Below are 24,702 nucleotides of genomic sequence, written 5' to 3' on the forward strand. Positions count from 1 at the left end.
GTATGATTAAAGGTGAGAATGAGTAAGGACCGATTGTATTGGGGAATCATTAAGGTAGTAAATTGGACGGTATGCCTTTTTGGATCTGGTGATGTGTAGAATACAGGTTTTATTTGAATTTAATTGCATTTCATTTAAGTTTCACCACGTGAAAGCGTATTTAGATCACGTTGAACTAAAAGTTCATCATCAACACTGTGTATATCCCTATAAATGATCGTATCGTCGGCGAATAGGGCACAAGATGGTAAGGAAGATGCAAGGTCATTGATAAATAAGTTAAATACCATGGGTCCCAACACACTACTTTGGGGTATTCCAGATGTCACAGAGCGTGAGCTACTGAGAGATCCCTGGAATATAACCTTCTGAATTCGATTAGATAGAAAAGATTGGATCCATTTCCATATTTGGCCTCTAATGTTAAACTGAGTAGCGAGTTTATTTAGGACAATTTGGTGGGGTAATTTATCAAAGGCTTTAGAGTAATATAAAAATAAAACATCAATTCTAGGTGGGCGTGGTTTGTCCAGCGACGATGCCCAATTATGGAGAAGGTTAGTTAGCTGCGTAACACACGAGCGGGATGGGAAAAACCCATGTTGGACGTCAGTGATAAGGCAATTTGAAGTAACATGTTCAAATATAGCAGACTGAATATATTTCTCAAGTATTTTACAACATATTGGTGTAAGTGATACTGGTCGATAATTTAAGATAGATGCTTTGTTTCCAGTTTTGAAAACTGGATTTACATGGGAAATACCCCAGGAAGATGGTATTTTACCTTTCTTCAAAGTTAATTTAAATATATTATGAAGTGGCGGAGCATCATCCTGGGCAAAATACATCAAGCTTCGAATTATGAAAGATTTACCGGTATTGATTTTCTAACCCGGATGGATAAGATCACCAAATGAAAGGATGCTTTATTACGGGATCAATTAACTAATACCAATCTTATAAGAAATTTAAATATCTAGATTATAGATAGTTAAGTTTCTTACACGCAACGGTGTGTCAAGGTCAATCATTATAGACAACAAAAAGACAACAGAAACGAAATATCACAACACAACAAGCTAAAATGAAGGAAAATGATTTAACAAAACAATTCGTTTTCAAGCGAAATGGAATCTTTCGATCAATCATGAGAAGCCAAATGATTCCGGCTAAAGAATCAATTTACAGAAAATATGTGAAAATTATAGGCCTAGCAGGGACCATATTTTGGTGTAGGCCTACACGTATCATACAATAAGAAAGCTAACCATACATTTTAATAAATCAAATGTATTATATATTGAACAAGTTCAGAGTCTCGGTGAAGAGGCACTCAGTGTGTGCATGGCACGAGGCATTTTTCTGGATGGCAATCCTATGTGTTTTGTTGTCTAATGGTATAGGTTCGACCCACTTTTATTTCTTCGTCTGTTCAAATGTTTATTTACAATAAATTGCACATAATGATAATAATAATGTAGAACATTGTAACGCCATACAGTACATTATATTTCAACATCATTTTTGGTGAACTAATTTCCTTACTATAATTGTTTTGTTGGAAATATCAATATCAATATCAATTGGGGTCCTTGATAAACAATTCGTTATTTCAATTACAATGCGTCACCAACCGTAATACTCCTGACGCGTTGAGTTGAGTAAGTAACTCATATTCCTTCGGCATATTATGTACCCTATGATTTCCAAGAACATCGGTCTTGTCGTAATAATGGTAAAGTAGAGGTTTTCCATTAGTATCATTGTAGAACGGGTAAAATCCGTAAAGAGTAACATTATCACACAACGACGCAGCAACGGTGAACGTGTTAAAACCAGTTGTTAGATGTGGAACATCAATACCCGTACTCCAGAACCTGTTTATGACGAAATAAGTAATTATAATTAATAATATGCAAATATTTAACTTGTACATTCAACGATCTTTACATTCATGTGATAAAATCACATGAAAATCATAGGTGGGAAAATATTGAGAAGCCCGTTTTCACTAGGCGAATTTAATCGCGCGAATCGAATATTTTCACAAAGAAATTAAAGATAGGCCTATTACTTTTTGGGAGAGGGGGGTCTACATAACACGTGATTTGAACGAAAGTGTCATTTCCGGCCTGATGAGTAATAAATCCTATACAAACATTAAATACTATGCTTCTTTTAAAATCATTTTACTCACCATTTTGTAAGTGGGTCGACGCTTCTCCAACTGTAACCAAATTGAATGGGAAGATTGTATTTATTTTTCAGCATTTTACTGAGGAATTGTAACTGTCTTTTTTTAAAATATACTCGAGTGTCTTTACTGTACCATAAAATAGAATCATTCAAATACTGAATTCGCTCGAGGAATCGTTTACCCAGCGCACCTTTCTGATCCACTGTATTTATAACTTGATCTATTATTTGTCCGTTTAAAACCGTCATATTTGTTTTAATACCAACGTCATCTTCGTAATTCACAATCGGAGCCAGATTTGAACGTAACACAAAATTATGATTGTTGATGTTTTTTCCACATTTGCTGCCAATAAGAATACCTCCATTTCCGACAATGGCACAATCTCTTTGAAAGTTAATGGAGTTAAAATGGCTCTTGTTAACCATAGAGTTTGTTCCGGTGTTTGATGTGGTGAAACTAGACATGTATTCAAACAAATTGAAGCCTTGTTTAAATCTTGACTTTTCCGTCCCTACATCTGTATCTTTGTAAACCAAAAAAGCAGAATCTAGTGGAAAACATGTCTTCATCAATTTTCTGAAATCAAATAATCATTATCCATATAACTGTCCAAACCTGAACTATGACGTAAGCGATCAAACTATTGCTTAGGCCTACTTTGCTATATTCAACTAACACAAGTTCCCGTTTTTAATATTAATAGAAATAAATTATTAATAGAAAGTATGCCTACTTTAGTTGATGGATACGCAAAATGACAATTTAGAATCAATATTTTGTGCAATTCAATAATTCAATCAATCTTATTTAGGCCTATTGTGGTAAATAATCATATGTTTTTAGTGTATTGCAGTACAGTTCAATCAGTACAATCATTTTATACAAAATAAAAACTTAACATAAATGAACAATGTATAAAAATATTGATAGACATTCATAACTGAAAATTGATTGTGTAGATATATTATTATTATTATAAATCAAAGAGCTGTATAGGCAGGACATAGAAAAAATATGTTAGGTGAAGAGAATTGTAACAAAGGATAACATATAAGTCACAAAATTACATAATAAAACAAATCAGCCAATAAAAGATGTTTAACAAACAAAAGGCATCCGACGCGCATGTTGTAAAACTTTCTTGGAATTGGCCACTTGTTATAAAACAAACAGGTACACAAAAAAAAAAACGGATATTGAATATGTGATGAAATGAAAGGAATTGGTTTTTTATCGGGCGTTTAGGTTCAAAGTCTAAATTGACTACCTCAATTGATATCAATAAAAACAATTATAATAGAAACTCATTTACCATGTTGAGACAGAAATTTCTCTTACCGTAATTGTCTTGATTGGTCTTCAGTAATATCGTTGTAGTTGATCTCGCATCAACTGTTTAGGGGATCGATGAGGGCGCCACAATTACCCGACGCAGACAGTAGATAATACCACGACAAACCATATACTGTTATGGTAACTTTATTCAAAGACTGGCTCTCTCTGTAAGTCTGGTGACTAAACATAAGAAAGGTCTAATTAACATCAGATAACTAGTGTCGTACATCATAAAACACAATAATCATAAAACGTAAGGTATAAGAACAAGCATTATGCCGTCAGTACAGGAATGTAGTCAAAGCGCATACATTATCTCTATGGTCAACTTGAATCATTATAAACAGTTATAGATTAACATTTCAAACAAGCAAATAAACAAATGACTGCGATGCCAGTCCGAGCTACTGTATAAACTTACGAAAACTATGGCGCAACTATCCAATTCTACAACTGATCAGTAATCATCAATCAGCTTTCACGACGCAGTACATCTCAAATGTACCAACACTGTAAACAAATGTACAATCTTACCAATAAAATCTTATAACAAACATAAGAATACATATCATCATCATAGCATAATTATTATTACTAAACAACTTAATCAGCCTCAAGTAGGCATAACGTTAGGCTTACAAACATCGCCATTAACAATCAGATAGTCAAAGGAACATAATAAACGCACTTGAAATATAAAATAATTTGATAGGATAGTTAACATATAAGTACTACAGCAAATCATGTAACCTTAATATGATAGAACACTAACGGTAGGCTCCACAACCCACGTAGCAAACTCTCTATCGTACGCTTATGGGCGCAGCCATATTTGTTTACATTCTCAATTTGACCTATTGACCTGTGACCTCAACGTCGGTCATAAACACACGGCATAAAGTGAACCACGCACGATCCACAGCGCGCTGAATACATAGGCTTAATTTAAACGTAATAAGGGAAGCGTTTCCCTGCGTTAAACTCAATAACGATTACAGTGTTAGGTACTGCAATTAATATACGATAATATTATAATGTATAAAGAAGTCAAACATACCAAATATACATCAATCAAGTATAAAATGAGTGGTCGAAAATGCACGTCAAATCCTGTTCACATTCAGGATACCACTGACGCGCGCTAAACACACCATGTGACAACACACGAACAATGTCGCCCTCTATAAAGATTTGCAAAACTCTTACACACCCCCCTGTAAAATTCAAAGAAATTTTACACTCTAACCAGTAGCAATCGAGGATCTGTATACAATGCAAAGTTTGACAACTGGTCGTTTTAGAATATTGTTGTTAACCTTAACATCAACGCTTCTAACGTGCCCATCTTTACTTCTATACACGCGAAGTACCTTGCCCATAGGCCATCTTCCTCTGGGTGTAGTCTCGTCAACTAAAAGTACGACGTCGTCCACCATTACATTCCCTTTCGGTGTAGTCCATTTATTTCTCTTCTGTAATAATGGAAGATACTCCTTCCTCCAACGGGTCCAGAATAACGAAGCCAGGTATTGCACCTGCAGCCATCTCCTTTTGCCGTACGTCGCTGACTTGTCGGTAGAATTGTCGACTGGCGCATCTGGACCTTTCCTGAGAAGTAGTAGATGATTCGGTGTAAGTGGCTCCTCATCTCTTGTATCTTGAGAAATATCGGTGAGTGGCCTTGAGTTGAGGATTGATTCTACTTCAGTTAGAACAGTCGTTAGCACATCCTCATGAACGGTCTGCTGTCTTAATACACCATGCAATATCCTGCGTACAGATTTTATCAACCGTTCCCAGGCACCTCCAAAATGGCTTGCGCTAGGTGGATTAAAGTGCCATTCAAACATCTTAGTATGGCAGAATCGTTCTAATTTATCGTTGTTAAAAGACTTCATAGCTTCCTTTAACTCTCTTTCGCCACCATGAAAGTTAGTACCATTGTCGCTAAACATCTTTTCGGGCTGACCTCTTCTAGCGACAAATCGTCTCAAAGCGTTAATGAAAGAATCGGTGTCAAGACCCTTTGCCAATTCCAAGTGCACAGCTCGGATTACCAGACAAGTAAATATACATCCGTAACGTTTTACTATACTTCTACCCTGCTTTACATCAATTGGACCGAAATAATCCACACCCACAAACGTAAAGGGTGGCTTGCTGTCTGTTACTCTTTCTGCCGGTAACTCTGCCATCATTTGTTGAGCTGGTCTAGCTTGATATTTCTTACATACAACACAATTTCTCAACGCACCCTTTACTGCAGAGCGACCCTTTATCACCCAGAAACGTTCACGTAAAGAATTTAATGTAGAAGCCCAACCGCTATGACCTACTCTCTGATGATGATGTCGTATAATAAGTTTGGTAACATCTGTATCTGCTGGTAACAGAATGGGATGTTTTGTACATTCATCCACACTTGCTCGCCCAATTCGTCCTCCTACTCTTAAGAGGTCTCCTATCAAGACAGGATTTAGTTTGGCAAAACGCTTGTCAGTCTTCCAATGGCTAAGTTCGGTTTTCTGCAACCAAGTGAGTATTTGTGTTTCACTATCCTTGATCTCGTCTACAGATAAATTGTTCCCTTGCCTCGGTCTAGCCTTGATCACGTTCTTGAAACGTAATATCCAAGCATACACACGAACTAACTTTGTCCATGATGAATATCTCAGTACTAGCTCTTGCAGCGCAGTGTTTTTACCTACATTGGTAGTGGTGTGGGTGAAGGCAGCTAACTTAACTTCAGGATCTACGGAATTATTTGTATCTGCAATATAGATATTTGGCCAATTATCTTCACTGTCCGTCAAGTATTCAGGACCTGTAAGCCATTTAGTTATCTGAAGAGTTCCTCTAGAGCCTTCATCTGACGGGTTATCTTCGCTCCTGACGTGTCGCCATTGGTGTGGTTGAGATGTTTCTCTGATTCTTGCGACTCGGTTTGCTACAAAGGTTTTAAAGCGCTTATTCTCGTTCTTGATGTACCCTAGTACGATCATAGAGTCGGACCAAAATGTTGTTTTGGCTAGATGAAACCGAGTTTCAATTTCTCTTCTTACAATTCCATCTAATTTTACTGCAAGTACAGCACCCAGCAATTCCAGTCGTGGAATTGATATGTTTTTCAACGGGCTCACCTTCGCCTTGCCTATAGCGAAGCTTACGTCAACATCATTGTTTCTTGAAGTCGTTCTGAAATATGCTACCGCTGCATAACCTTTCTCCGAAGCATCACAAAACACGTGCAGTTGGGTGTTCACAGCTACTTCTAACTTCATCCAACGAGGGACTTTAACATACTGTAGGTTGGAGATACTTGAGGTCCACTGGTTCCAGATTTCCACTTCACCTTTCTCTAGTTGTTCGTCCCATTCAGAACCTCGCCTACATACTGTCTGGAGTAGTGACTTCGCAAACAATACGAACGGAGCTGCGAATCCTAACGGGTCGTAGATAGAACTTGTTACTGACAATATCCCTCTTCTCGTCCTCGGCTGGCTCTTCAGCTCAACTTCAAACTTGAAGATGTCGTTTTCGGCGTCCCAGCAAACTCCCAACGTCCTTTCTGTAGGTAGCTGGTCTAGACTGAGAGGTACTGATGGAGCCCTCTCAGACTCTGGGATGGAATTTAGCACCTGTCGATCACTGCTCAACCATTTAGTCAAACGGAAACCGCCTTCATGTAGAACATTTCGCAGCCGTTGAGCCAACTCTATAGCTTCGTCACATTCGCTGATTGAAGTCAAACAATCATCGACATAGAAGCCGCTACGAATGACGTCAGTTGCTCTTATGCCGATTGCATCTACTGGCTTGTTGTTTTCCGCAGTCTGTCTTAAAGCATATCCGGCACAGCAGGGAGAAGATGTTGCTCCGAAAAGATGTACCGTCATTCTGTATTCATTAACCGTTTTAGTTGTATCACCATCCTTCCACCATAAAAAACGAAGAACATCTCGATCGGTTGGGTTTACGTGGACTTGGTGGAACATACCTTCTATGTCAGCAACTAGAGCTATACGTTCCTGCCTAAACCTTGAAAGAACTCCAACAAGGTTGCTGGTAATCTCTGGACCCTTTAACAAATTATCATTTAACGATATGCCCTTCCACTTAGCAGCGCAGTCGAATACAACTCGTACCTTCCCTGGCTTGCGTGGATGTATCACAGGATGATGTGGTAGATACCAGACATTACCCTCGTCACCTTTCTTGTGTTTGACTGGCTCGGCGTGTCCCTTGGAGATGTATGTTTCTACCGTCTCAACATATTTAGCCCTTAGACCTTCATCTTTGTCCAGCTTTCGCTTTAGGCTCGCCAATCTGATCTCGGCTATTGGTTTGTTGCAAGGAAGTGGATGGTCATCATATTTCCATAAAAGACCTATTTGGTAGTGTTTGGATTCTTGGTGTAATGTAGTACTGACTAAAATATCTCTAGCCCTTCTATCTTCCACAGAATCTTCTTCAACTTCTAGACCTTTGTTGTCTAGTTCCCAAGTTTGTTGCAGCTGCTGCATAAGTTGTTCGTTCGACACCGAAACGCTGATTCTATTACTATTGGACGTCAATTTTCCTTTTGTTTCCTTACCGGGACCCATCACGCACCATCCAAGCTGAGTTCTAACAGCATAGGGTTCCTTGGCTTTACCACGCCTCTCTTCTTGGACCCAGAAGGCTTCCGGTGTATCAGCACCAATTAGCAGTTGTACGTCTAGACCATTATCTAATTCTATAGGCAAACTCTTGAGGTGGTCCCAAGCACTCAATTCTTTTAGAGTTGGGATGGACTCTTTACCTGCAGGGACACTCTCTACAGTCAGCACCTTCAACGATAATTCCTTTTTCTCCCATATACCGCTGACGTTAACATCAAATGAGAAGCCTACCTTGTCGGCATCGCCATTGACTGTTGTTGCCGTATATTTCACTCTTTGACCAGCAACACCGAGTTTCCTCCTTAGGGCTTCGGAGCAGAGACTTGAATCTGAGCCGTTATCAAGTAAAGCCAACGTCTTTACCTTGTTCCCATTACTTGCAACAACTTCTACGGGAACAGTCATCAAGTAAATATTTCGGCCGCTTATAGCTGCTAATGATGTTACGCCTTCTGGAGGATGCAGCAGATCATGATGTCTAGTGGACTTGCATGTCTTGCATTCTGTTTTTCTATGACACTTCGAAGATATGTGGCCAGGTATCAGACATCTATAACATAGCCTCTTAGCTTTCACAGTTTTTACCTTATCATCATAAGACATGTCTATAAATTGTTCACAATTATAAATTCTATGATCTTTTTCGCATGCAAAACAAGATAAGCCCTTGGACGTCTTGACAACATTTGTTCGTACCTTTGGTTTTTCGGTGTCTTTGGATCCATTTAATTTACTCCCCGACTTACCCACGCTTCGGCCGAACATATTACAAGAAACCTCTGCTTGCCTTTCTACAAACTTCAACATATCTTGAAATGTTGGTTCACCACTCTCTAAAATGTTATGTGCGACATTTGCCCATTTGTTTTGTAACACAGTGGGCAACAAAGATTGGACCTTTAACAAGTTACTGGTGCTATTGAGATCACTAGTATACCCCATTTGTGTTAACGTTACATCACACTTCTTCATTGCACTTACTAGTGACCAAAGTGCGTCACCATCGCCTATGGTTATTTGCTTTCGGGTTTGCATGTCAGTCATTAAAGCACTTAAAATCATGTGAGGCTGGCCAAATTGTTTACGTAAAATTTCAAGAGCCTTGTCATAGCCTCCAGATTCCATTAAAGGACAGCTATCTATGCAACAGCGTGCTTTACCTTTGCACAACTGAAGGAGATATTGAAGTTTAGTATTATCATTAGACAATTTTGATGCAACATTAGTTTTAAAGTTATTTACAAAGGTCCAGTAGTCAACTGGATCACCATTAAATTCTAAAACCTCAGCCTTAGGCAACTCAAGTGCCAACTTTAACTCGTTAAGGCCGCTAAAGGTACCACTACTAGAAGTGGGTCCACCATCTGAAGTGGATACATTAGATACATGACTAACACTACTAGAAGTGGGTCCACTATCGGAAGTGGCTACATTAGATACATGACTAACCTCCTTTACTACAGGTTTGTGCTTAGCAAGGAATTTTTTCGCTAAATTCTTGGCCTTCCAAAAGGCCTCTTGAGAAGTCTCCATCCACTGTTCTTCAGTTTCGAATGCTTCATCGTCGAGTAGCTCACCTAATCTCTGGTGTGCACATTCTAGTTTCTCAAACGCTACTTCAGACTTGGCTAACAGTTCTGTCACAACCGATAAGTCTGCTTCCTCTTCTTTGAGTTGCGCGTTTAGCATGTTCAGGTTACGGGTCATCGACGCTTTCTGGCTACGCCGATGATTTCTCAGCTCCTTCGTCTTAGCTTCCAGATCTTCCATGTTGACTTAGATGCTGAGTTTTCTCACTGTAGTTGATCTCGCATCAACTGTTTAGGGGATCGATGAGGGCGCCACAATTACCCGACGCAGACAGTAGATAATACCACGACAAACCATATACTGTTATGGTAACTTTATTCAAAGACTGGCTCTCTCTGTAAGTCTGGTGACTAAACATAAGAAAGGTCTAATTAACATCAGATAACTAGTGTCGTACATCATAAAACACAATAATCATAAAACGTAAGGTATAAGAACAAGCATTATGCCGTCAGTACAGGAATGTAGTCAAAGCGCATACATTATCTCTATGGTCAACTTGAATCATTATAAACAGTTATAGATTAACATTTCAAACAAGCAAATAAACAAATGACTGCGATGCCAGTCCGAGCTACTGTATAAACTTACGAAAACTATGGCGCAACTATCCAATTCTACAACTGATCAGTAATCATCAATCAGCTTTCACGACGCAGTACATCTCAAATGTACCAACACTGTAAACAAATGTACAATCTTACCAATAAAATCTTATAACAAACATAAGAATACATATCATCATCATAGCATAATTATTATTACTAAACAACTTAATCAGCCTCAAGTAGGCATAACGTTAGGCTTACAAACATCGCCATTAACAATCAGATAGTCAAAGGAACATAATAAACGCACTTGAAATATAAAATAATTTGATAGGATAGTTAACATATAAGTACTACAGCAAATCATGTAACCTTAATATGATAGAACACTAACGGTAGGCTCCACAACCCACGTAGCAAACTCTCTATCGTACGCTTATGGGCGCAGCCATATTTGTTTACATTCTCAATTTGACCTATTGACCTGTGACCTCAACGTCGGTCATAAACACACGGCATAAAGTGAACCACGCACGATCCACAGCGCGCTGAATACATAGGCCTAGGCTTAATTTAAACGTAATAAGGGAAGCGTTTCCCTGCGTTAAACTCAATAACGATTACAGTGTTAGGTACTGCAATTAATATACGATAATATTATAATGTATAAAGAAGTCAAACATACCAAATATACATCAATCAAGTATAAAATGAGTGGTCGAAAATGCACGTCAAATCCTGTTCACATTCAGGATACCACTGACGCGCGCTAAACACACCATGTGACAACACACGAACAATGTCGCCCTCTATAAAGATTTGCAAAACTCTTACAATCGTAATTTTTAAAAAATGATGATGGTAGTCTATTAATAATAAGAACGGAATGTTACAATGTAAGTGAAAACAGTTACCGCTACATTAATTGATCGAATTATACAAAAGTGGGATGAAGTGCATTAAGCTTGGTTACCACTAGACGCAACGCAAGTATGTTAACCGCGTCGTCGTCAACTCACTTCGCTCGGCGTTGTGCCTACGCCGTTGTGTTCCGTCAAAGTGGGAACCAAGCTTTAGCATAGTCGGTCCCTACAAAACATTGATGATATTTTCTCTAAAATGATATAACATTTAAATGAAATATAAATAAAATCAAGTATTGAAATATAATCCTTTATTATAGTACTAACCTATAATTATTCTTAATAGTTGCATGTATACTCTGTTAAAATTATTTATTATTAAAACTACGAAATGGATCCCGAAATGATTATTGTTAGGAGAAGGGAGATAGAAGGATACTCTTAAAATAAAAAAAAAATTGCTAAGACTTCTTTAGTTGTATAACATTTAATACAAAATATTGGTAAAATTTGATTTAATTTGGATAAAACTTGTTCAGTACTGTATACAATTTCTGTTTACTTCAATGCCTAATCCACCACTAAACCATGGGTTTTCGTTAAATTCCGCTCAGTGTTCTAAAATTCAATCTACAACTTAGAATGTGTACCTACCTTCGGCATTGTTTAGGCATAGGATACGACGAGTCAACGATGTAGCTAACGAAAACATACGTCAAACAAACGATTATGCTTACAAATAAAAACGAGATTTTCTTGCGCTTGACCTGAAATAAAAAACACGTGTAACTATACAGCAGTTACGTGTAATAATCAAAATACTATACAAATATGTCATGCACTACCGGTAAGAAACTGAGCGAAATACTTACTTACTTAAACAAATATCTGTTATTTCTGCCAATATTAAAGATAAATATAAGTCTAACTAGATCGTCACTATGACGAACTATAGGTTATGCATGCATTGATTTAAATAAAGATAATTGATTTTTAAAATATATATTGTTTGATTGATTTTGTCAGAATCTTTAATTATTTATAATATATGAAGATAGGATATTGCTAACGAAAATACAATAGCCGGTATCACAATCCGATCAAAGATCCTTCCGCTTGTCATGTCATAAACCATCATTTGTTACATACTAATAAAGTTACTTTTACCTTTTCATTATAAATCATGCGTATATCAATCTATACTCTAAAAAAAAATAAAATTGAACAAAAATACTGATAATAAAAAAAATCCTATTTCGTCTCATTTTCCAAAGTGAGACTCGATCTCGGTACCTTGAATGCAATAGACGCGAGCATCACATAACTGACTAAAAGTTGAAGAAAGATTCCTCAATGCATTTAGCCTACTATGCAGTGACTACTCTGATGCAGATAGATTATTACATACCGCAATGAATCATTTTTACTATGATGATTGACATCTTTAAAAATTAAAAAAATGATGCACTGTCAAAGTATATATTTTTAACTTTAATATAGGAACATTTAAAAAAAGAAGGTTAATATTAAGTTTGTTATTTCAGTCCAAGAAAAAGTCATAGTTTGTTTGATTGTCGAAATTTGCTTAAATTTAATATGCAATTAATGATGACGTAATCAACTTAATTTTGTTTCTCTTAATTTCATAATAAATCATTCATAAATTATGATACATACACTTTAAGAAAATGAACTGAAAAATAGGTTTCCCGAGAATTCTGACGATTAATTTTAAAATGTAGCATATTTTCACCATTTTGTTAACATACACATGCGTAGCCTGTCACTTTAACGTGCTCGTATAACGCATGGTTTCAGGTTTTGTAAGCGCGCGTACGCATGCGTTATATGCGTTACATACGTATTTGTATAATTGTCATATGATGGAATGACCTGAAATGTATGAAATTTAGTTTAATTATAGTACATGCTATATGATATGATTACAAACGTGGTTTCGTTAAATCGTGCGAAGATCGCGTACTTTTTTATTGCGCACCATGAAAAGATAACCACATCGATTCATGGCCATAAGGAATATACTCTGAAAAATCGACGTAGCTAAATGAAATTTATCTCAAGATAATATAATGCTAAGGAAAGAATACATAGGCAACCAGAAAGGTTTAGCCAATTAGAATGGACGGGCCTGTTTTTGTCTTCTGGTTTGTTTGGTCACAATAATTCAATAATAATAACAACAACTTATACCTTTACATTGTAAACTAATGCGGGGTTTAACAGTGCTTAATCATTAAATGCTTAACTAAGGCCAGTATTGACAATAGGGGTAATGTTAAAATAGGTAGATAATCACTATAAGGAATATCTTATTTAGGCCTATTATATTGTAGTTTTAAGGTGATGGCAAAAGATTTCTCTAGGAAGAAGTACTTTGTTTAGACTAGTCACAGTTTATTTTTTATATTATATTTAGAAGTACATTGAATGTATACAGGGTATGAAAGTATGTATTGTGTTCCAGACTTATTTACTTTAATTTTAATTAAATTTAAGAGAATCAATCTGAAACTGAATACATTGTAGCAGACTATAACAAACTTAAGGACGTGAAGCTCAAGTAAGTTGACCGATCACAAGGGCCTATGGCCTACAGAATCTTCATTGAAAACGGTTGAAATTAAAATAAGTTAGTAAAATGAGTATACTATTAGAGTCCATATTAATCAATCAATAATAACGTTTATCTAATAACGGTTGTAACCACTAAATAAAGTCAATAAAAACAGAAAAGTAACTAAATAAATATTGGGTGGATACAGGATCGATAGAGGGGAGGATGCAGGATCGATAGAGGGGAGGACGCCGGTGCTAAAACAAAATCGATGTGATTTAGTCGAGGCCTAAGCCTAATCCAGAAATCATTCAACAAATTGATTATAATTTTTTTTTTAAAGGAGGATACAAGTCCACTTTTGTGTTACAATGTACATAACTGCCGGCCATGTAGGTGTTTCTTCCATATAGCCCATGAACACTACCAGAGGGCATGGTCATAATGAAACAGTATTGATGCCTCTATTCGAAATTCATCATATCTAAAAAGGTTTATGTAACTTATCAATACGGATCAAACTATGTATATGAATTATATACTGATCCGCTTTTTTGGTCAACCTTTCATAATTATATTAAGTAAATATTTCACATACATCTTTGATGGAAAGAAGCATAAAATATGGAAGCTAATATGAATTATTATTAAGTAATATGAATTACAATGTTTTATTTAAATAATCATCTGATAATCGATTGTAAATGTTCAATCAATTGCTCTTCTTTGCGTTGTTTTGGAGAAACTCTTAACCGCGGCCCCGGCAATCAATTAATTAAACATCATTAAAGCTAAAATTCTACACTTAAAAATAAATAAAAATACCTTTTTTCCTCTAAATTTGTTTTTATTATTTTACTTCTCAGTACAACCACCCTGTGCTTATGGGATCACAGTATAACAAGCGTGACTTAAATTGCGTTTTCACCTGTTATACATGGTATTTGATCACTGAAAATTATTTAAATGTGTTTATTGGGTATGAAAACAACAATTTTGTCCCAGTTTACCATATTTGTGAGCTAGATTCAGTAGCCTAACTTAATCAGAAGAGTGAATAAATAACAATTCTTTAAAAACATTTATTATTAGTAATACTCAGTAATCTGTACTTACGTTAGCCATGAATGACACACTTGATCGAATCAAATTGACCGAATGTACTGGAGGGACAGCAACATAATAAAGACCAGTCTAAACGCTAGATGGCGTAATTTCATATTATGAATTGACGCAATTTTCTCAGCGTGACTACAGTATTCTGACAGAACCTAACAAGATGTATGCCATTTGATAGTATAGGCCTAAATGTCAGTTAATGCATGTTTAAGCAGTGGCGGATCGAGAGGGGCAAAATTATCGTAGAAAAGGGGAAAAAATGGGGAAAAAACGTAAGAGTAAAGTTCTTCACTTTTGATTAAAACACATTGGGCCGTGTTAGTTTACTCTTTATTAGAGGTCGATGACGACATTATTGTTATGGGTGAGCTAAGGTTGTCACGAAAGCTAAGATCACGAAAACTAAGACCCCTAAGACCTAAGATCACGAAAGCTAAGACCCCAAGACCTAAGATTACCAATAGTTCTCTTTCGCACCTCTGCCTTGTATTTTAACTCTAAATTTGTTAATCAACTTTATCCTGAATACCACACCTTAGAATTAGATGAAGAAGAATCAATAAATTGTATAAATAAATTGATGATTTTACAGACGTTTTCTCATGCGAATTCAGGGGCGCATCTAGGATTTTGATAAAGAGGGTGTCGATATGGAAAAGTAATCGTCTAGGGGGTCCGGCATGCTCCCCCGGAAACTTTTTTTTCTAGACGCCTGTAGATAGCATCTGAGGCGTTTTGGCCAGTCGATTTTTGTCATATCATTGGCTGAATATAGTGAGTGAGTGGCCGAGTGGTTAAGACAGTGGAACCGTAATTACGTAGCCATAACATCGGCAGGGGTTCGAGGCTCACTCACTCCATGGTTCTGGTGGTAGAACGAGTCTTCTCGGATAAGGACTATAATCACTGTGCTCCACTGGCGCCAAATTGGGTCCACTTTAGCGCAGTGTGTTAAAATACGAAAAGATATTAAAATGCAGTGACTTTTTTCTATTTTATATCACTGTGCTCACTGGCGCCAAATTGGTTCCACGTGAGCACAGTGTATTAACATAAATAAATGTTGAGCTATAATAAGCATTGAATTTGCCTTTCACCGAAAGTGCGCTTTTTTCGGGGCTTTCCCTAGACGTACGTTCGCATTGAACTTGAACGCAACGCAATCAAAACAAAATACTTAGTGAATGATATCATCGGCAACAAAATGTTATCGTCCTTTAATTACGTGTGTGTTTACCGGAGGGAAAAAGTATGATCATTTTGCTCATTGGCAGCATATGCTACATATGAGAGAACGATCAGTGCTTTTTCCTGCAAGTTAGAGATGCCATTTCATGAATTTTATGTGCGAGAGTACCATTTCCGGTCATCTGGGGCGTCATTTCACAAAGTTCGCTTCGCCACAGGTCCTGTCGACGGCCCTGGACAAGCACTCTTTCCGCCATGTGCAAACGCTGACTTGCGTGAAGCGCCCTGTTCTGTCGCTTTTACTCAAATCAGGCCTATGGGGGAAAATGTCACTTTTAATAGGCTATTACGTTAGTTTTCATAGTGCCATTTCCGACCATCTAGAGGTGTCATATTTTCAAAATCGCCAAAACTCTGAGTTGGTCCTGGATCCGCCCCTGTTTAAGATTAGAACAATATTAAGGGCTATTAAAAGACTGCTGCGTATACGGGATCTTTTTTATGTTAGCACCGAATCTTGTAGCCTACTCGAGCGCCAATAGCCTCTCTGTTTACAGTAATCTGTACACATAGTTCCAAATAAAATCGAAAATATTATTTATATCCTGAATATCAGAATAATATTAATGAAAAAGCAATTTAAAGGCTTGCCCTGATAGGCCTATGAATCATTCATTCATCATTTCTCCGCTAAATGTCAGATATGAATTTATTTCTTTAACTTAAACTTTCCAGATTGACAAAAGCATTAAGATTAAAATTAACAATATAGTATTATAGAACATTATATAAAAATATTGATCAAGTCGCTTGCGTTGCGTCACGTATTAAATATTACCGTAGGCCTACTAAATAATCGAATACAATATTGTTAAAACTGGTTTAATAAAAGAAAATTCCATGACAATCAAGTTTATCGAACAATGAAAAAAAATAGATATAAAACTAAAAATAAAACAATTCTCATTCTCACAGATTTCCTCATCTTTATCTTTATTAATTAATACATTATCAAATTAAATAATACATTTTCAGTATAGGCCTATCACCGGGCGGTTAAGAATTTGTTTAGTGCCTGTGGTGTGTATAATATTAATTTGATAATATCAAGAGATCATAAAGGGTTTTATGTGGCTGCTGCGACACGATCAGTTACACGCCCTTTCAGACGCCGCAGGACTGTTATGAGTTCCTACCTTTGTAAGGCGAGCTCAGCGTCCTGGTTTGTAATATGAATGCAACCTGATATTGACACGCTTGACTTGGCTTTACTTTCGGTGACAACGTTGTGTTCTTAGAATCTAAGAGGCAGAAACATTCCACTGAATTCACAATTTATGACATAATAGGTAATACAATAATTAATCAATACTTTTATTTTGTTTTGGTTGCTTGTAATTTGTCACCGCAACACGGAGCGACTCGCGAGTCCTACGACTACGTAACAGTGTAGGCCTACCAAGTACAGCACGTCCACCGGGAGGCAGTGGTGGTGGTAGTCAATTATAATAAGTCTGTTGTGTGGTGGTGGTAGGCGTTTGCCCAGGCCTAGAGCATCTGAAGTAAAAATAAACCATTTGTAACCTGCAATTCAGCTATAAATAATGCTATTTATTATCTACACTTCATCTATCATCTATATCTATCCACACAAGTATCATGTTATTGCAATGTTTTATGACTTGCTACAGTCTGTTTACTAATAATATTGTTTATATTTACGTAGCGCCACCAGCGGGCGTTTTGGTTTGTTTGATCTCAAATAGGCCTATATGTATGACACGCCATGTGTACAAAAATCAAATACCGGCTTTAATAATAATAAAAATAATAATTGAACGCGGCAGGTTTAGAAGTCTTTTTTTTCATTGTATTCTTTCACATAGTAGGCCTAACTCAACCACATCTTTAATAGCTCAGCTTACCTACGTGTTGTTCTAGTTTGATATCGATGATATGATGAAGGCGAAGACGTTGTTGACCCGTCCCCGCTGTTTTTGTTTGCTTATGTTTGGAAGCTGGCTCATATTGGCCATCATTACAGAGGAACCGTTTGGGTTACCTGTACCTGTCGAATGCAAACGGTATACTATATGTGCATTTTTTTTTACACGTTTCAATCTTTTAATAAAGTTATAACCAGTGATAAATGAAATATATTAATAACAAAAAAGATCACGACCGGTAAAACTCAGGTGTCAGCTTATAATACCACTTTCACGTCGCATAGCATGCATAAAATCTGAAGATCTATGTGTGATGTGAAAGGATCAACACTGTTTCTTTTTCTTTGAACCCTAATCTATTAAGTGAATCTAGCAGGCGACCACCATACCCATTGCCCCACAATCATTTGAGAGGTTATCTCAGTCCAGTATAAATACTTACTCTTTAATATAGACTTGATGGAACTTTTTTTGCTCATCCAGATGAAGATCCTGATGTGAATAAGAAAGTTGAAATGTTAAGGTTGGTGTAATTTTCAAATGATCAAAATGTTCCATGGATAGTCTAGTTTCTTACCACCTCAGGCGTAAATGAATGTAATGTTTGTCAAAATGTTTTTGTTTTTAACATTGACTATAAAAGAGGATAAGTAAGGTCAGTGAGTTTAGAATACATCTAGGAATACTGAAGTTTTTATGATTCATCCTTTTTTTTTTATAGGAAGCATATATTAAAATGTTTCCCAATTGATTGGACGGTAATGCTGTACAAAGAAGGCATCCCATCTTCTGAAATGGACTTTAAGCAAGGCGTTGGATTCATCGAATATATAATTGAAAGTATCAATCAAAACAACGCAACGCGAACTTTCATAAAAAGCAAGTTAGATGCTCTGAAAATGTATGATAAATGTGCGATTATTGGGAACGGTGGCATTTTAGAAAACAGTGGTTGCGGTCCGGAGATCGACACTCGATACGATTACGTCATGAGGGCAAATATCGCACCAATCCGAAACTTCAAAGATGACGTTGGTACGAAGACGAATTTTACTGTTCTGAACTATGATATCATACGCACGCTGTATTCAGTACTTTCTAGTGAAGGCCGGACTTTGGAAAAAGCAGATTTTATTGAACGTCTGAAGTGGTTAAATGATTCTGTGATATGGTATCACAAAGGAGCGCGAACGCGTTTCTGGGCTAAAAACAAGTTGCGGTATTTAGCCAAGGAACTAAAAGTATCATATAATCTACCAATACGTATAGCTTATACGTATACAGCAATAGAGCATCTTACAAAATGGTATGTATGAAAAGTCAAGCCTACTATTACCGTACGTTTTGTGCATTCGTGAATGCAAATAGTTTGACCTATCGCAAGCAATGAAATGAAAGATCCCACCGCTTGTCGACCTTGTTGTATCAATTGCATTTGTACCGATAGGCTATGAAGTTATTTATACGATAAATCATGTTATTTATTTATTCAGATAAAAACATTCAAATTCCAGCAGCAAAAAGAGCTCACACGGTTGGATTACAATTTAAACAAAAAACAAAGCATACACGTTAAAAAAGTATAAGATTCGTGCTAGGTAGGCCTAGAGTGATTGTTAATTTCATATACCTTCAGTACGGCATCTGCATAAATGCATTATTGTTCCTTAACGATCTCATTCCTATCAGAATTATATTGAGGTAACATATCCCTAAATATTGTAGACTTTAAAAAGATCTTGCCAAACTTTCTCTACGGATCTTTTTAAAGAAGGCAAATCTACATATTCTAAGGGCCTGTTTCTGCTAATCGATTATTAACCGATTATTTTTTAATCGATTATTTTTGGGCAGCAGAAACGGCGCAAGATGAAATAACCGATTAAAAATAACCGATTAAAAACACTCAATCCATTGCGTGTTTTAACCGATTATTTCTTGTTTTAACCGATTATTGCGAAGTACACCGTTACATCCCTCCTAGTCCAGGCTAACGATGTTGTGCATGTCCTTTTTTAGGACTGTTTTCGGTAGAAATTATAGCCCAGCTACTGGGCTAGGCTAGGCAGAGTAGAACCAACGACGAAACAAACTTTTTCGCCGACGTGCCCTTATTAATACATAATTATTCTGTTGTATGCGGTACGGTAGTAGGCCTAGATGTTTATTTGGCAAATAATATAGCTTTACGTAAGAGTTCAATTTTTAATCCTACAGTTTTAGGCAGCGATAGGATGTAAACAAACCAACTCTCATCGAACATTTTCAGTTGCAACGCGGTCAATTCTGTGGTTTGTGGTACTTAGGAAAAATCGATTATTTTTATTTTTCGGCAGAGTAATTCGTAGCTAACGTAACTCGAGCCTAGAATTATTCTTACAGCTGCTCGTTTCTGTATTCTTTTTATTGGATTGGATATTATGATTTAACAAGGCCATATAGATGGTCATCTTGAACTTTTACACCAAGTAGCTTTAACTCCTTAACTATCGGAAGGTCAAAATTATTGATTTTATAGGCTACATTAATCCGCCGTTGCTTTAAAAAAAATTAAATACGTTGGCATTTGACTGGTTCTAGTAGAAAATCATTTGACGTACACCACTCACCGACGATACTATTGAAAATATGCTGGAAATCAGAGGGACATCACATTTGGTTACTTCCCCTAGAGTCCACATCCACAAATGTCCACCAAAGCCTGCAACTTTCAGTGGCTGCATCATTAACTAAAACTAAGAGTAAAATCGGTCCCAATTTGGTTCAATTTATGGTTACATTCATTTTTAAATGAATGTAACAATAAATTACAATAAATCGCTTATCAATGCGTTCAATTTAGATCACTCGCGAGTGGTCACATTAGGGCCCGGGGCTTTTAATTTGCAACGACCAGGACATCTACTAAGCATAATAGTGTACCGTTGGTTGCGGTTGGATCTCCACCAACATTGTGTCGATCATTTAAGTAAGGAGGCACGTGCCCGTTTCCCCACAAATGATTAACATAAAAAGTAGGTTACTTCATAGCGCGTCGCAAATATAAAGCTCCCCCCATCAAGCGTTGAGTGATGTGTGTTTATTGTTTTACCACACACAATAAATACTTTAAAACATTTTAATTTAATAAACTTATAGGCCTAAACTTAAGTGACTTAAGAAATAAAAATAATAATATAAAATCATTTGTTTCGGTTTTTTTAGGTTTTGGTCAATTGACGTTCCATACACAACAACTGGACTGAATATGTACACAGTTGCCATTGCGTTTTGTAAAGAGATAACCTTATACGGATTTTATCCGTTTGTTGTTGACGCTAAAGGTCGATCAATTCGACATCACTATTATGAAGATGTTGTAATGGAATATACTTACAATCGAATTCACAACATTCCGACAGAATTTAAATTACTACAGAGATTAAACGACATGGGCATTTTACATTTAAAAACATCACCGTGTATTTGAATATGGAGGCTGTTGATAATGCGGATATACAATCATACTATTTTATAATATTTCCAAAGAGTAAGTTGTTATTGAAGTTTTGAAATTGTTTCCGTTTTATTTCAATTACAATGCGTCACCAACCGTAATACACCTGACGCGTTAAATTGAGTAAGTAACTCATATTCCTTCGGCATATTATGTACCCTAAGATTTCGGTCTTGTCATAATAATGGTAAAGTAGAGGTTTTCCATTGGTATCATGGTTAAACGGGTAGAATCCGTAAAGAGTAATGTTATCACACAGCGACAGAGCAACGGTGAACCCAGTAGTCAGATGTGGAACACGAATACCTGTACCCCAGAACCTGTTGATGGTTAAATAAATACAGTAATGTTATTATGTCTTACGATCTTGTATGTGATGCATACCCATGAACCGCAATACCTATTCCGTGCGAGAAATTGACAATCTTTCTCATTGTCGGGAATGTTTTCAACTAGGCGCGTAAATCGAATATTTGCGTATAGTTAAAACCCTTCCTTTCATCATTTTCCAAAGTAGGCCCACAATGCAACAAAGAAGGGGAAAAAAGGAAAGAACCAAGGTCATCGCCCGTATTTAAAAAAAAATGATATTCATTAAAAAAAACTGAAATCTGTTACTAAATCAAGCTTATAAAAAAGGCCTTTTACTAGAACAAAAAGAGATTAGTCCAATCAAATGACGTTATGAGCAATAAGAACAATTTAATCGTAATTGTATCGTTTACTCATTTGAGTTTCATTTAAAATTTTCTCATTCCAGAATATTTTCATACGTTTAATTCTATTTGTTTCAACATATAGGCTAATTCGATTAAATCGTGCCCGGGCAACCAATTCTGTACAAATAGGGCTAAGGCTTACATACCATCTTGTTAGTGGATCGAAGGTTCTCCAACTGTAGCCGAATCGAATTGGAAGATTATATTTGTTTTTCAGCATTTCACTGAGGAATTGTAACTGATGTTTCTTAAATTGTACTTCAGTAGCTTTACTGTACCATAAAATAGAATCATTTAAATACTGAATTCGCTCCAGAAACGTTTTACCCAGCGCACCTTGATACTGTATCTATAACTTCGTCCATTATTTGTCCGTTTAAAACTGTCATATTTGTTTTAGTACCAACGTCATCTATATATAAATTTACGTAAGGGCAAAATTCGGTAAATCGCGGTTTATTTCTAGAATTTTTACTCGATGGTATATAAAGTTGGTTCGTACTTTCGGTACTGATTTTAACCATCTGATGTAAACATGTTTACTAATTAAATTGAGTTAGATAATTAGTTATTGACAATTAAAACGAATTTAGGTTCAACGATTTGCCCCAAATAGGGGTGTTTCGTGGTCGTGGTATACACTGACTAATGGATGTCCAACTTGAAAAATACCCGCAGAAAATAATGCGAGGATGCTTCGCATTTTCCTATCTCCTCCTACGATAATTGTTTTTAATAGCTGAAAACCGGTTGAACAGCTCGAGTACAGCATCATAATGTTGAAGACAGGCCGATTTTCTTTAAAAAATACTATTTTGATAGATTTTATATACGTTTATACAAATGTTTTGATCTGCGATAAATGGAACATTCCAATCTCTGTTCCACAAGTGTCTATTCCCTCAGGCGTCGTAAAGACAAGTACAGTCATAACAGAAATTCGATCCATTTTTTTCCAATCTGTGGAATCTTTTTTTTTTAACGCATAATGAGCTAGCCTTTCCAGTCGCCGTCTATTATGTACAATCAACATTATTATTGCAGTTAAACCACCGCCAACACCACCACCCCCCCCCCCCCCCCCTCACTGGCATAAGTAGCGTTGTAAAGTCAGTAGAGGACAGGCCTACAGTATGAAGGATCACATGTCCTAAACGCAGAACAACTTTGGTGGTTAAGAAACAACTTAAGTATGAATTGGCTCTAAGAAACAATTGACCATTAGACCTACTAATTAAGTTGAGTTAGATAATTATTTATTGACGATTAAAGCGAATTTACGATTTGCCCCGAATAGAGGTGTTTACTTTGTTACTGACAGTTCCTTCTGAACGTTTGTATTAATTAATAATGTAACTACAACAAATTATAAACGTCGTATTAGTGATGTATCGTTACATGTACTGTACTATTTCAATCGACTATGACGGTGACAGTGTCAACAAAGTATTAAATCGCAATGTTTTACTGTGTTTAGTTGTATATTATTTGTAAAACATGAAAACAATTAATATTTCGTTACTAAATGGATAAAGAATATATTTAAGAATTGTTCGTCTTTGCACCCATCCTCTTCCCCATCACTCAACCCTAATGTTACGTACAAAACACAAATTCAGTTTGTTTCAAAACAATTGGTCTTATTTTGTGACAAGTTTCTCTTCAAAAAATAACTTTGACTTCCAGTCAAAAGTTTTCGATCAAAACATATCTCATAATGCAACGCGCTTGTTTGGCTACTCATAATCATAAAACTTCCTCGCGATCTGTTTGAAAACACCTTCTTAACCGTGACGAGTTATAAACAATCCTAATTGCATCATGCATACTCGTGGTTTGAAATCTTTGTTTACTTTCGCTCATGACGATTTTCCAGACGAAATGTAATCAAATTAATTTACCTGTTAATTACGTAAACTTGTTTTTGGCTCGAATTTTCGACTTAAAGTAAATAACTTTAATATTACTTTGATATGGCATATTTAAATTTAAAATATTTTGACCTTCAATTTTTGTGTTTCAAGGGACAATACATCTTTAAATTCTATCATTCAACGTTAGAGTATTTGAACGAACTTTAAATGCAGCACCTTCAAAATTAGTTTTCAATTAAGTAATGTAATGTCTAGATTTGTTGGTTTACGATGATATCGGTCGCGTTTGCAATCGGTCGCGTCTAATTTTGTATGGGGCGAGACATACATTTTCGTCGTTTCAATATATTTTGCTAGATTGGATATTTTTTATTTGGTTACTGAATATTTATTATTAATTTTTTTTTGTATTATTATTTTATAGGTCTCTTTTGAAATGGCAATTTCTAAACATCTAATTTTGGTCGCGATAAAATCAACTTCCGGCATTCTGCATGGAGCGCCGCTAGGCATAGAGCTAATAATTGTGATGATATCGGTCGCGTTTGAAATCTGTCGCGTTTAATTGCGGTCGCGCAACTTTGT

At 36.3% G+C, this 24,702-nt stretch overlaps 4 protein-coding genes across 6 annotated transcripts in view; 1 reads left to right on the forward strand and 3 right to left on the reverse strand.

Moving 5' to 3' along the window:
- Window positions 1–24,702, reverse strand: part of LOC144840151 (VPS35 endosomal protein-sorting factor-like) — a 79,461-nt gene that overhangs the window by 39,030 nt on the left and 15,729 nt on the right. The window lies entirely within an intron of this gene.
- LOC144840180 (alpha-2,8-sialyltransferase 8F-like) lies at window positions 1,087–23,207 on the reverse strand. The gene is made up of 2 exons (XM_078695912.1): window positions 22,390–23,207; window positions 1,087–1,880 (listed from the first exon to the last, which is right to left on the reverse strand). Exons 1-2 carry the CDS (start codon window positions 22,461–22,463, stop codon window positions 1,616–1,618), a joined length of 339 nt encoding a protein of 112 aa, XP_078552038.1. The 5' UTR covers window positions 22,464–23,207; the 3' UTR covers window positions 1,087–1,615.
- Window positions 2,659–9,969, reverse strand: LOC144841086 (uncharacterized). The gene is made up of 2 exons (XM_078697268.1): window positions 3,542–9,969; window positions 2,659–2,779 (listed from the first exon to the last, which is right to left on the reverse strand). The coding sequence occupies exon 1, from the start codon at window positions 9,967–9,969 to the stop codon at window positions 4,780–4,782; it is 5,190 nt and encodes a 1,729-aa protein (XP_078553394.1). The 3' UTR covers window positions 2,659–2,779; window positions 3,542–4,779.
- On the forward strand, window positions 17,322–21,867 carry LOC144840174 (CMP-N-acetylneuraminate-poly-alpha-2,8-sialyltransferase-like). Of its 3 annotated transcripts, none has more exons than XM_078695897.1 (5): window positions 17,322–17,431; window positions 17,998–18,166; window positions 18,483–18,551; window positions 18,750–19,334; window positions 21,233–21,867. In XM_078695897.1, exons 2-5 carry the CDS (start codon window positions 18,039–18,041, stop codon window positions 21,495–21,497), a joined length of 1,047 nt encoding a protein of 348 aa, XP_078552023.1. In that variant the 5' UTR covers window positions 17,322–17,431; window positions 17,998–18,038; the 3' UTR covers window positions 21,498–21,867. The 3 variants fall into 3 exon arrangements, with proteins under 3 accessions (XP_078552023.1, XP_078552024.1, XP_078552025.1); XM_078695898.1 differs by having other exon boundaries at window positions 17,354–17,431; window positions 18,024–18,166; XM_078695899.1 differs by lacking the exon at window positions 17,998–18,166 and having other exon boundaries at window positions 17,364–17,431.

This window comes from Antedon bifida, chromosome 4, assembly GCF_963402885.1.
Source record: "Antedon bifida chromosome 4, ecAntBifi1.1, whole genome shotgun sequence".
Classification (NCBI taxonomy): domain Eukaryota; kingdom Metazoa; phylum Echinodermata; class Crinoidea; order Comatulida; family Antedonidae; genus Antedon; species Antedon bifida.